The 14,633-nt window shown below is 43.4% G+C and overlaps 2 protein-coding genes across 2 annotated transcripts in view; one reads left to right on the plus strand and one right to left on the minus strand.

Annotated features, from left to right (window-relative positions):
• The first annotated feature begins 2,802 nt into the window (after nucleotides 1–2,802).
• The window catches only part of LOC135795435 (uncharacterized), a 29,881-nt gene continuing 18,050 nt past the window's right edge, over nucleotides 2,803–14,633 (plus strand). Inside the window, 2 exon segments of the mRNA XM_065307124.1 lie at nucleotides 2,803–3,179; nucleotides 14,509–14,556. Coding sequence (XP_065163196.1) covers nucleotides 3,068–3,179; nucleotides 14,509–14,556 — 160 coding nt within the window. The 5' untranslated portion in view covers nucleotides 2,803–3,067.
• Nucleotides 5,667–7,365, minus strand: LOC135795416 (adenosine deaminase 2-like). The gene has a single exon (XM_065307101.1). The coding sequence runs from the start codon at nucleotides 7,222–7,224 to the stop codon at nucleotides 5,698–5,700; it is 1,527 nt and encodes a 508-aa protein (XP_065163173.1). The 5' UTR covers nucleotides 7,225–7,365; the 3' UTR covers nucleotides 5,667–5,697.

Here is a 14,633-nt window from a genome sequence, read left to right on the forward strand (position 1 = left end):
GAAATCGTCGCGTTGCCCGACGGCAATTTAATTTTCCACGCTGAGGTATGCGTAATTTATCATTTCGCCCAACTGACAAGACGTCCTCATCTAGCCAAATAAAAGTTCCTTTGGAATCCTTGTTAAATAGCCATCGGTATACTATCATCTTTCAGGAGACGTTTCAAACCATAACGGGACGAATTTATGCTTTGAAACAGGGTGTTAGGGACACCTATGAAACAAAATCTGGACTTCATGTTATCAAAGCAGATATTTGGGTAAGTTTCTATTTACGCGTGATAACAGGTTGGGGTACAGGTATTACAAGAATTGCAAGAATAATCTTATTCTTTATCAACCTGTATTTGAAAGTTACGGGTAAAAGTAATTTATAAGTTATAAGGCGTTACACAGCAATTTGTGTGCATGCGCACACCGACACCGACAAAACAACTTCCAATACCTGTGCCATCTAATATCGAAAACACATACCAGCTTCAAGCAAAAGCTGCACTAACGTCATCTAGTTTCGGCGGTGCAAAATATCGGTCTATTTCAGGGAACTGTCCGGCGGCTACCAACATTTGAAGGAATGAATTATTTGAATGAATCTCCCTTGTCGTATCATGAAAATGCCATTTGTGTAGATGGCTTGCGAATTAAATACGATATTTTCATTTGCAACAAACAAAAACTAGTAACTCAAAACACTACAATGACATTTTTGTGAGTTTCCCGGAAGATAATTGAAAATGTTATTTCTGAAAATCATAATGAAATTCAATACGTACAATCTGATGTAAGAATTGCTACGACGTCGGATTCATTTACTAGACCCCTAAAATAAACAAAAACTAAACTAAAATAAACCCCTATTCGAGTAGTGAAAGCTCCATGTTCATTTACTGTGTGTACTAGTTGCATCAAGTACTAAAATTAAATTGCAACGAATGATATAAACATTAGCACAGTTACAGATTTGAGATAGTTGCCACAAAGTGTAGTAATATAATATGTTCATATTGAAGGCTATTGCCAAAATTCAGATAACAATATTTAGAATTAAAACGACATAAAACAACAACAAAATACCTACTGCTAATTTAATAAAATAAATACGAACTGTAATTGCAACAAAGGAAAAGAAGGAAAATGTGCACTATACCTTTCTCTTCTGGCGTGAACGCAGATAACTGTAGCATGGACAAGACGTCCGCCACAGGTGGCACCAAGTCATTAATGTGCAATGCCACCATAATTTGCAAAGTACTCAAATTAAATACTTTGTATATTATAAAAATTAAATAATACTGGACACGGTTACATAGGTATGAAGTAAAGACGACTTAACTGCCAACGCATGAATAAAAATATTCCATGCATGCAGGAATAGGTGAATTAAACAGAAGGAACAATTTCAGCAAAGGAAAATAAAGAGAAGTTGCACTTTACCGTTCTTTCTCGGCTTCCACTCAGAAAACTGAAACTTGCAACCATAGAAATAAATACATAATTATACCACGGCGCGCTACCTGACGGCGAGTGCTGTAAGTAAAAATTTGAGTAGCGTATATGAGAATAGAGGAAACTATTTTACACCATCTGTCTGTGCCTGCAAAATGGTTTAAAATCCTTTAAAAATGCGCTAGCTCGCAAGGAAATTCGCTGAAATATATGAAAACACGCCTCTCTTCTTGATGAAGTAGAATGTAAAAGTGAGATACATGGTTTTAGAAAAATACTAATTTTTAGTGTACATTTAAGGGAAGGGCACTTTCAAAAGGTGCAATTTTATTGTGGCTTCTTTAAGGAAGCGTTATCCTAAATACTTTATCATACTTACATTTTCAAATTAAATCATTTGTAATCACCGTAATCACGCTGTAATCACCGTATATAGTTTAACTTTCTTCATTGATAATACAGAACATAAACAACTAAAAGTTGTACCTTTTATTAGGGATTCTTCAAGGCAACGTTATTCTGAATACTTTACTTGGTAACATTTTCATCAACTGTCAACCGATTTCTAGTAACCAGTTTCTGTAGGGGATAACCGCAACCAAAGATTCCTGTTCAAAGAGCAAACATCCCGCAGATTAATGAAGGTTTAATCCGTTCATATCTGTTGTTTTCAAGATTTTCATTGGGAGAGTCCCATCCAAAAAATTTACCACGGACCTCAGATGGTATGGGCCTTGAATATATGAGACTTTAATAAATCGCGTGAAATCGTCGACCAAGAGAAATTATGCCGAAATTTGTGTTTATGACACCGCGCGTCCGTGTTTTCTAATTTTTAAGCATTTCTACGTACTGGCAATCAGGGTCGAGGTTATTTCAACAAAATTCCACCGATGAAGTGATGCAATAAGTATAATATCGCTCAAAATATTCACCTTAGGGCAAGAAGGGGGAATAGGTCGTGTAGTATTTGTGCTTTCTGCGATGGCTAATAAACTTTCCATTGACCGCTTTCCTATTATACGCTCATTATTACTTGTCTCAAGCACATTTAGATTTGCGTCGTATTTGGCTGTAAAATAACGCACAAGGTTATTCTGTACCGCAGGATAGGAAAAGCGACTAAATGACTAAAGATATTGGTATTCGCCAAATTCGTTGTCCGCAGCGGGGATGATGGTTCCTTCGTCAACCTCTATTTTTCGGAATGCGGCGTATTTACAACATTCCTGCCGGCAAATACGCGCACCCGCCGACGCGCCGAAGAAGAGAGCGGTTGCCGAAGAGTGGAAAAAGTGAGCGGCGTGAGGGCACCGCCGAAGAGCTGCGGCAAAAGAGCTGGCAAACGAGCAGAACTCGCGCGACCGACCGCACGGCCGTCGCTCAGTTCAAAACCGCGATTTTCGAGTGCGATTAGCCAGTGCCTGCCGATCCGAAGAAGAAGAAGGGGCTCAGAGGATTATAATGTGGCTACTTGGATTACCGCATAATATCAAGTGACATTGGACATAAATCTCAATTCAAAATCACGTTAAGCGTTAAGTGAGTAGCAACGGAGAGGATTGCTTCCTGCGGCCGAGTCATACTTCGAGTATTCATTATTCATCGCCATAAGAAGAGAATGCCGCAGCTGAAGGCCCGAAAGTGTGGGGGCGCCGGGAGTTGGGATTGCTGGTACTCAAATTTGCAATTTTTTGCAATTGCACTGCTACTCTTGGCCGATTTGTTATCAGGTAATTATTACACGTTTTTGCTTTTCGCGAGTCGCGCGAGTCGCTTGGCATTACAGTTAACCTGCTACAGTTAAACTAAGAACGGCGGTACTGCATCGCCATGCAGTACTCCGAGAGGCTTTGATCAAATTTCTATGCCTAGCGGCGGTGAAACACAAAAATACTTTCTAAGATGTTCCACGTTTCCGCATTAACGATAATCGCTATTGTATATATTAAACGTCTAAATGTCATCGATGCACTTGTCTAGCAAACGTGTGCAGCCGCGAGGCGAGTACACATTGCATTCCATTCCGTTCTTGCGCGCTACGAACAAAATTAATAATAATTAGTTGTAATTTAATGCGTGCTTAATGCATACGGACACCAAGCAATGACATTCGCTCTCTGCCGCCCGGGCAGGTAACGACCGGTCAATATTACTTCAACATACACTTACTTTCTATTTTGATTTACTGGCGATCGTTTAAAATCAATTTAAGCACAAAACTTGTTTTAGTTATTTCAAGGCATTTGTCTACTTTGCGAATAATGTATGCGGGTGAGGTGAGCACGATGTAATTTCGGTGGTCCCTTCGGTTGATCATACGCAGAGAAATATGAATTCCTTTCGTTGCAGTTAATTATGCGCTGAATTTGCCATGCATGCAGCACGAGGTGAATGAGGTGTGACCATGCAAGGCCTTTGTCGCTGCGCATTTTCCTAATGCCCCGCACTGTCCGTCAGGTGTTCGAGTATTTCTTCTGACAATTCACCACGATACACCTGCCGTTCATGATATTTATCGCGCAATGATAGAATTGTGCTTCCGTTGTTTCTTTACACTTTGGGCAGTTTTGACAAATTGCCGCGGAATTTAAGCTTATGAGGTAATTGCTCACTGGCTGCAACTAATCGCTAATGTTTACACATTTGTGAACAAACCTACATAATCTCGATACGGCGCGGCGCGCGCTTTTAACACGTCAATTTCACGCCGTTTTGCGTTTAGTTTTCGAGAATCGTCGTCGGGCAATCACGAAGTATAGAATGATGCGGTTGCATCGCCACGGTTTATACGGCCGAAAGTGAATTGGAAAAACGCCGGCGTTGCACGCGTTGTCCGCAAGTCTTAAGAAACTTCTCTGATAAGGTTATTCGAGCTCGCTGAATTAACATTTCGGTTTCTTCCTGCTAATTATTTAGTGCTTTAACATTTTTTCGCAGTCCGTAGATAGATTGACATGCCACTGTTGTCTAAGCTCGGTGATCCCACGCGCTGGCTCCGAGTATTATTGAAGCAATCAATTGTGCGGCAAAATGAGTTTTTAATGTGTTAATCTTGTTGATGCATGCCACGATTACAGTAATTTGCACCGCACAGCTAATGTTGGTTTTATATGTTTGTTGCAGGTATGTAGCCGCATTCAATTTCTGTCTTTTTGCTTGATGCGCAGGTAAGATGATAAATCTAAGCAATTCTACGATCAATAAGTTGTCTTTGGCAACGGTATGACACCAAATACATACGCAAAAGATAACTTAAAATTCCAATAACTACAGATGTGCAGAATGCAAAATTAATGTGCCAATCAAAAATACTCACCCTCATAATGTAATTGACACTTGCCAGATTTGCTTCCGATCAATTATAGTCATGCATGCTGAAGAACGTCATCTTCATTGCACGGCATCCATTCAAGCGTCTGCATCCATCTGTAAGTGGAGAACGGATTATGTATATACGTTAAATAAAATTTGGTTAAAATGTAAACACGTAACACTGGCAACTTTCACAGCCAATTTATTTTCTTTAATTAGTTATCAAGTGCATTGCTATTGAATTATTGTAAAACGGTGTAGCCTGAAAGTAAAAATATTACACAACGCGATGTACGTACCGCAATACGAACGCAAATATTAACGCGAAAGGCGAATTCACACAAGCGCAACTCAAAACGCGCGCGCGCCTAATTTCGAATTTCTCGCGAATTGAATCGAACAATGAAATTAGCATATTATATCAGCGGCTGCAAATGAGAACCTCGAAGCAAAGCCAAGCCACACTAATATTAGAAACATTACGATAATCTCATTTAAAAATGAGCGGAATAGGCGGACCGCGTATTAAAAACACAAAAAAAGAAACCACATAAAAGCGAAGCAAAGGATCGTGTGATGAGAATCTTCGGAATAGTGTGGCGAAGAAGTTACGTGCTCACAACAAACAGAATGCACGAAGATGCTGCGGAACGTAATACAATTACGTAAAAATCGCTGGCTTGCTGTACCTCGTTGCGGACCATTTTTCTCACATTCGTGGCGTACATTCACGCATTTATAACGTTAAGTCAACTCATCGCTCGAGGTAGATGGATGCGAACAATGCGCTCAAATCGCATGCGTTGCGTGCTGTTGCATACTCTCAGCGCAAGCATGTTGCGAGCATCGCGGAAACTTCACCAGTTTGCGCAAGTGACCGGGAATTAATGAAACAAACACACAGATAATCGCCGGGACACAGTTTTATTTCTCGATTTAATTAATTGCATCATTTGATAATTTGCGCACAAACTCAGCCCATTCTGGCAGCCATTGCACCATCAGCTGGGTTATCTCACCAGAGCGCAATCCACTGTGGTAGATCGAATTCAGTGCCAACATCTTCAGATAACGCAGATCGCTGTGCCGATTTGCCATGCCCATGAACGCCATATACCAATCGTAACTCACGCCCTTCGCGTCCCAATAGGTTGGGTCATCATTGGTTACTACCATCGGCATTGCAGTGGCACCGAACACAGCGCCTGGATGGTTGCGAATGTCTTCCACCAGTTTCAGGACCTGATTGCTAATTGGAGACACTTCGAGAACAATGGCCTCGTCGCGAACACGCTGCATTAGAACTGGGTGTTTAAGCAGGGCATAGCCATGGCCGATGCGTTTGGTACCGAGCAGAATGGCGTCGACTAGGTTTTCGTCGGTTGTGGACCCAAACCAATCGGTCTCGCCTGCATGGAAGAAGAAGTCGCACGTCTCCTTCATCGGAAGCAAGTGCGGCAGGAAATCTTTCAGCGGTGCGCCCTTATCTTCCTGCCCGACTAGATCAAAGCCAAGCACAAAATCGTTAAACGCCGCCTTGATGTTGGTGAACGTCGCCACATAGCCTGCCATTGTCTCGTTGGTCACGTGACGCGGGGGCGCGTAAATAAGTTTGGCGCCAATGAACTTCGGATGTGCGCGTTTGAACTTCTCGGTGATCTCCTTGTAGGCCTTGACGACCTGACCCCCTCGGTATTGTCGTCCCATTAGATCGTAGAGGTCTGGCAACGTTGTGCGCACCTGGACATACCAGACCTGATCATCATGCAATTCCTTCAGTGCGCGATAAAAGTATTTGTCGAAAACGGGCTTGTAGGTCACAATGGGAGCTACTTTGACGTAGATGCTTTGGAATTTGGACCAAACAGCGTCAATAGTTGGGTATGTAGAATGAGGGTCGTCGACCACCAAACTCAGTTCTTTGCGGATGTGTGCGTTTATGTCTTTCTCGGACAAACGGCGCAGATCCGCCAGCAGCTGCCAACCCTGCAGACACGATGAGTTATCTGGTGTCTTGAAGAATCGGAATTTCAAACCAAGCTGTGGCTCATCGCACACGTACAGATCGTCGGTGTAGGTCAACTTCAATAGACCTTCGAAGGACAGCATGCCGAAGTCATGCGTATGCAGGAGTACACCTTTAGGCATCTGCTTGAGGATCTTGAATATCGTCGAGTTTTCCATGGCCAGTTTCCCCTGGAAGAAGTGCATATTAGGGGGATACTCGCCCGGCCGTTGAAATCCTTGCTCCCATTCTGCAGTTTTGTATTTCATGAGCGTGTCGTTGGCCTCGCATTCTTCGGGTCCAAGCGTGAGACTACCTCCCAGCGATTGGCGCCATTCCGATTGTAAAATCTGCGAACGCTCGGTCCAATGGTCCCCAACCTGCGCCGCAACCTGCATCGAGGTTGTCCGCAGTACCAATCCCGCGAACAACACCAAAGTGCCTCCGAAAGAAAGCATTATTCTGCACAGCACGTCTAGGTTATGTGCGTCTATTCAACGCCAAGACAATGGCCAGCACAATCTCTATCATGGACTGCACTGGACTGAACGGCTCAAGCAGGCGATGAGCCGTACTTGCGCGTGTGCTGTGCGCCGATCCAGTTATCAATACACCATAGATGCTCACGCAGGCCGGCCGCCTGCTTAACGACGAGATGGCATTGAATTAAAGCTTTGTGTAGGCCTGATTGATATCGTTTAATGTAATGATTTTTACAAGTTACGGTGTTCGGCCCGAAGTCGTCGAACCGATATTGACGCAACTCGTAAATACAAAAATGCGCTTAAGTAAACACAAAAAGAATTAAAGAATGAGAGTAGTCTCTTTCGTTACAATGACTTAGTGCTACCACACTACTTAGCAGTCATGCTACGGCGATCGCTATATGATTGCATTGTAAACGTTAGCATGGAAGGAAGACAAAGAGATGATTCCAACAAAATACTTCTCGAAAGTTACGTTCTATCTTAACATGAAAGTGTCATCTCGCCATGGCGATAAATAAGAAATATTAAATTCATTTAGGGAAATTTTGGCAGGGGACGAAGAAAATTGCCGCAATAAAAAAACGTAGTTAATGATTATTGCATGGTGTTCAGCGCATTTAAATGCTACTCTTTACACAAGCAAAAAAACAGGCACAAAACTGGTCTCTGCGCTTTACCAAAACTAATACTAGCCGTACCGAAACTTGTTTTGTTGACTTTTTGATAGTCGTATGTATCTGCACTTACCAGTCGCGATGAACCCAGCGGCGAGTGAATGTTTGAAGCAAAATGTTTCTCTCATGCTACTTAACAGTAATCATTTATGAATTCAAACCTTGACACTTCGAAATAATGTTTGTAGTATTGTAAATGCCAGAACAAAAGGCGCCCGTTCCCCACACGAATCCAAATACAATATTCAGAAATACAATAGGCCGCAAGATTGCGTAGGAGACGGAGAGTTTCAGTTGAAACCAGAAAAGCAATCAAGTGTGGACGAATGTTGATTTATCCTAAGAATGTTCGATTTCAACGGTGCAATAACGGCGACAAAAACGACAACCAACGGTTCAATGATCGATCATGCCATAATCAAGCAAATCGCTCGAACGCGCGTATGAATTGTACGAATGTAATTATTACCGGCTCGTGCAAAGAGTGAAATTCAAATGCGGCAAGGAAAACCGACGTAACTTTTGCACGGCATGCGGCATAACTTACGCGCATTACGTCAATATTATTTTCAGTGTCTTCCGCTTTGATTTGACTAAGCATGAATCGAAATACGGATGGATTTACAGTGTCCCCAACAAAACAAATACCGTAATGCAACGAGGTGCGCCGGATTATGCAAATCTTTAATACAGAATTGGGTTGGCAACGCTTTCGCAAGTGTTCACATGTTACATATTTCATTAATGACGAAACGATTGTTTCCCGTCCTGGCGAAGATCTGCAACGGATCCGCTAAAAGCCAGAGCGTAACTTTTGAGAACTGCGCCAGCGCCACTCACCCATTTCACACGACATAATGAACTACTGTGCCCATACGCTCGACCGCGATTGTAATTGCGTGCCGAATATTGTTCATCGTGTGATGCGATTCTCATCGAGTATGCGCCAAAACTCGATTACAATCGGCGATTGTCCGAAGAATGCGGGTACGGTATTCGTTCCACTTGCGTATGAGTATAGGCCGCTTGATTAAGTCAAAACGTCGAAATGTGGTAATTAATTGCGTCGGATATTATTCAAGTCATTGTTATTATATTCGTTATTACGAGTTATTGTGCACACGCTTCCTAGATGAGCAGGTAGGCAAGAATGACCTTGGCGGATGAAGAAAACAAAGCCAGAAAGTCAAGAAGTGCGCACGAATCAATCGCAGGCATTGCGTAAACGCGCAAACCACACAGGCGTAGGTACCTACCTACCGGTGGCGGCTGGCACGCTTCTGCGGCATTCCTGCTTAGTGTGTCAGTAGGGTCCGCGAACACCCACGGTTCCGTGCCACACCGCTCGGGCCGGTCGGCCGCGGCCGCGTCGTAATCTTACCCGAGGACAACACACGCTAACACACATTCGGATCGACCTACAGACACTCGGCGCTCGATTATACCGCTATGTGCGCTGCCTGCCCGTCGATGGCGATGCCGAGGATGGTGCTTCCTTCGGAATCACCAGCGACACCAAACGGAGCTCGATGACCCACTCTGTCGCACCGACACGCACCGTGCGGCGACCGATGTTGTTTGCGTCATTCATTTGCGACATTATTCAATTATCTTACCGATGTAATGCACCACAAGCGCATAAATATCGAAAACATTAACAATAAATGAAGAAGAGCTGCAGATGATCAAACTCGTCACTAACATCGACACACGTAGCTCAAGTATTGAGGTCGTTTGTAAGTTACAACATCCTGATTCACCATTAATTAATCTATACCTCCAGCCTGGGCGCGCATTCATAATGTCAAGATGTCAACGAAAACACGAAATTTATTTCCGTTTAGCGTAAGTAGGTTCTGCCCTGGCAGGTGAGAGTCTGTTGACAAACGCGTTTCGTGTACGAATATCGATCCGTGATGGTCTAGGAAGAGATCATACATATTTATAAACATTTATTAGCGACCGACTTCGATATTTACCTACTAGAAATTTAAGCAGGCAAACAAACATCGTATGCCTACATCGGTTAGAAGATGCTTATAAAATTGACGCCTGAAGACAAAAATAGTTAACCCAGATTTACAAAATAGGGTTATTAAGGTGCTTACTGAGAGAAAAAAGTTGGGCGACTGAGGAATTTCGGTGCGGGAATCGTAGACGCGCAGCGAATCTCGAATTTTCTGCCGTTTAGCTGTTTTAAGCGGTAGCACTGCCGGATTTGAGAAATTAACGCGGTCAGCCAGTATGGAAGTTGCGTAATTGATGATTGCCAATTCGAAAATCCGCGTTCTTTTCTCGTCTTGCCGTCTCTTCCATCAATGTGACGCTTTGTGCATGTGACACTTTTCTTGGTTTATTGCAGCTTGTTTTACGTGGTTTTCTTGTAACCGGCGCTGTATTAACTGTTGTTTGCTACGTTACTTGCAAACGTGTATGTAACGACGCAAAAAAATACAAATAAACACGACGCAGGTTCTTGCCGTAGAAAGAAAATTCACGGATGTGTACCTCTTGTTACGCCGAGACGGCTTTTGCGCAGCGAGTACTTCTATCTTGTTGTCTTATAATAGCTAAAAATATCGTGTTGTATGAAAAATTCGCGGGTTCGCTCGCTGTGTACCATGCGTTCAAGTCACCAACGTTGTTCCATGGTGACGACTTTGAACCAATTGCACACTAATTAAACGACAACGAAAAATGTATCACACCTTTCCAGTTAATTTTGTGCTTGATTGGAGCTCGGCTTTAGCTCGGTGTTATTAATGTTTAGTAATGACTGGCTTGTGCAACTCACTCTCGACTTTCAACCTTCAGAAGTATAGAGACAAGTGTAGCAAAAACATCTATCTGCCGCCATGTTTTATTCACGCATGGAATTTAATACCCGGGCTGGATTAAGAATTGAACCAATCGAAAGTAATTTTCACTCGTGCGCGCACGCCTTCAGCAAACATTTAAGTTTTCTCGAGCAGAGACGCGTGAGTGAGGCTGTCGGCTAGCGATTTTCTGCTCGTTCACGTTTCAACGCTCAGCGATGCTTGGCGGCGCTCCCAAAGCACAACTACAGCCGAAGAAAGTTGCCCGGCTGGACTATACATTGTTTCGACTAATGTCTAATTACAGGAGCTGGTTCTATGATCGGTCGACCGGCAACAGCGCTAAATGTTTTCACGCTTAGTTTTCCAGCGCATATTTACACTGTCGTTTACTGTCAGAGTGAGATAAAGTACGCATTGTTGTGTTAATTATTTGCCCACCACTTCACATGCTGTTGATATTTCTCAGTTTGATTGATTGGAAAGAGGAAGCATTTTAATTGCCATCACAACGGTGTGGTTAGCATCGCTCAGAATATTCAAAACTTTCCAACGGAGCCGCGAAGGTGGGCTTTGACCGCGCCAGCCGATTGTAGCTAAATATCTTGCGAGATGGCTAAAAAACTCGAAGAGAAAGTTTTCGGTCCATCAGCAAACGCGCGGTGACGCACACACAAGCAACATCACACGTTGCCGATTACTTTCCTGAAAGCAAAGCAGATGTGGCATCGCCAATTGCTGTCGATACAGTAGGAGCATCCGTTAGCAAACGCATGTGTATGTGACCGATTGCAAAATTCGAAAACAATGAGCACTCCGCGAGGAAATGGCTGGAGACGTGAGATCATTGCTCTTGCGCAACACTCACCAGTTAATGCAAGTTGGAATATAATCTGGAATTAAACATGACATATTTCGGTTTGGCAGGGCACGTGTGCAACGGATGTTTGTGATAATCTTACTGGAGATCGATTAACTGCAACGACGGATTTTCTCGAGCGTGTTTTCCAAATTTACTGATGACTCATTCAATTAAGAAAGTAATAAACATGGACAAATGTTTGAAGAGACACATCAGTCTCTTCACAGATACCGTGTCGATTCTATTATTATTATTATTATTATTATACTCATCGTTAGAAGCATGTTGAGGATTCGGCCAATGCCGTCTCAAAGAGATCGGAGCCCGAAGAGAAAGTGTTATGTCTTCTATCCGCTCCTTGCTTCGAGCGAGGAGCGGCCGCGGCCGCGCGGATACACTCAGCATTCCTGCGCAGCGCAAATAACATGTGTGTGAATGAAAAACGACGCAAAACGGTTCTCGATTCGCGCCTCGATTTTTATAACTCCTTTCATTTTGCATGCATGTTTACTAATAGTTACAGTTGCTATGGTTGCGTATCCCCACTGGTAAAAATGCGTATAATAAGTGGTAAAATCAACGCCAGCACCAAGTCTCAATCATTGCGATGCTTGCTGACTTTCAAATTGAGGCGGAATTCAATTCGACCGCGCGCGCGCTAAACTGGTAATCTTTCACCAGCGCCGAGATTCAATTTTCTGCACCAACACCCAAATTCTCCCTCACGCCGAAAAGAAAGGCCCTCGCCGTGAAGAAACCGTTTCTAATCGTAATTGATTTTTTATTTACGCGCGTCTTAACTTTCGCCTTTGAATTAGCGACACGCAGCCACGACACGGACGGTGTTCGGTTCGTGCGTAAATAGAATTAAGTTTTTAAATATGCGCGTTGAAGATGAACGTGTGCGCGAGGTAGTACTTTATGACCACCTTCTGCCAGGAGCGTGCTTCAATTGCTCGCGCAATTGCGCTCGTTTGTGTCTCATTAGTTGAAATTTACGTTACTCAGGTCGTGCTTGAACGTGTATTTTGGTAACATTAAAAACTCATTGTTGGGCATTTTACTTACATTTAGCTTAAATGAAGCTAGCGGTGATCTAACTTGTGAATTTTGACAAGTGCTTGATGATTATGTCTTGGCCCAAGCGTTGCTGCTGAACATGCAGCAGTAATCGTTACTGTTGTGGACGTTTTATGTGTTAATCAATTACGTTACGCCGCAGCTAAAGAACAAATCGGTTGCATGAACGCATGAAATGCATTCGAGCGAACGCGCGCGGTTCAGCGCAGCAATGAAATAATGCGCGGCTGCCTGTATAATGTTTAAATTGCAGCACAACTGCAAACTTGCAATTGCAGTTCACTGCCGCTTACTGTAAATTACGATCGCAGCTAATGACATACGGTGTTGTGCTGCAATACGTCTTTTTTTTAATGAGTTGTCTATCGGATTGGCGCGAACCCACAATAGAATTTCGAGCCGCGTTACGCCTAAATTCCACTGTATTGTCCGTATTCAAATCAAGTTCAGCGGCGGGCTGTGCTATCGCGATCGAAGCTGTGTAGTCATCGACGTGTTTAGTTAATATTTATCTAGCTGTAAACCTAAATATGACTAAGTCAAGAAACGGTATGTGATGTTGTGCTCGGATTTGTCTGCGATCAAAACGGAGCGAACCTGTAAGGCAACTCGTACATAGTTGCGCCAAGCAGCGAAAGGCGCGCAGAAACTACACGTCGGTTCACAGAGCCGGAGGCAAATAGTTTTCGCACGCAGGGCCCCGAAGCCATCAAGTCGAAGACTCACCACAAGTGTGTTATTGGGTAAAAGTACACTGGGTGCGTCGCAACCTGTACCGCGTGGTACCGTGTCACCCATCTAGTTTGGAAGCAAGACGATCAGTTTCTCCTCGAGCCGATATCCGCGTAAATTACGACAGCGCTTCAACGAGTATCATATGTATGGCTTGAATTGTGCAATGCATCCAAGCGAATGAAACTTGCATCATTGAGGTTAATCTTACAGATTTTTAGTGCTTTAGTGCAATTAGTATTCTCAACTTTCTTTCTTACACGCAGTTTTACCCGGATCAAACCAATTTTCGATCACAAAAACGCCACTGTAAACAGATCGCGAACAAATATAATCGAGATATAATAATAGCGTAATAAATATAATAAGGGAAAGTTTCGTGACGCGGAAAGCGTAATGGAATCCACCACTGTCCGATCCAACATGACAACCACATTTCAGATCACGTTGATGAGCTGTGAAAATCATCTCTCATAGAATTGACATCGTTTCACAATGCTACAGCAACCACGCGTTATAATAGGAGTAATTATTTCCAGCAGATTGGCGCAACAATCGACCAAACATGAAACCTTCTTTCACTTTTAACCGCAATTCCAAAGTCACTTTTTGAAGTTCTGCCTGCCATCATGTGTGGTGGTCAAATACGTAATCATTTTCCAGTTTTCCGACTTTTCGTAGACAATATTTAGCCGAATTAAGACGCTGGGAATCATTCGCGATGAAGAGGTCGGTCACGTTTGCGCCGAAGAGTTCACGCGCGCCGGTGCCACGAAGTAGGTCAACCGATAGTCGGTCATGCGGTTGTGCCTCAAGCCAATCTTGATCATTACACGAACGCCTCGCACCGTTCAAGTGCTTCGATGTCTCGCACGAAGAAGCGCTCGCGCACAGCATCCTTGCGGAATCCGCGCCGCATTTCTTTGCTTCTATGCGCACAGCGTACATGGACATGCGAGACCAGAATGCGAACGCGAATTCGAAACCGAATTCGAATCCGAATAACCTCGTTAGCTGGTGTGCACCTTGATACCTTGCCCAGATAGCTGATACACCTGACTAAGTATCGGTTTCATTTTATTTGTTGCAGGCGAAGAAATAAACTCCTCACCCAGACGAAGGCGACAGGACAGACAAGGTAGGACGCGTTACTTTGCAACAAATTCAACCAGGGACCCTATCTTACATTCTACATTCTATGCTTGCTCAATGACT

This window comes from Atheta coriaria, unplaced genomic scaffold, assembly GCF_025399875.1.
Source record: "Atheta coriaria isolate IRGN ID8LTWV9N9 unplaced genomic scaffold, Caltech_Dcor_3.1 hic_scaffold_1_pilon, whole genome shotgun sequence".
Lineage (NCBI taxonomy): Eukaryota > Metazoa > Arthropoda > Insecta > Coleoptera > Staphylinidae > Dalotia > Dalotia coriaria.

What these genes read in the sequence shown, in the direction of transcription:
- LOC135795416 (XM_065307101.1), bottom strand. Translation starts at nt 7,224, where the DNA reads ATGCTTTCTTTCGGAGGCACTTTGGTGTTGTTCGCGGGATTGGTACTG.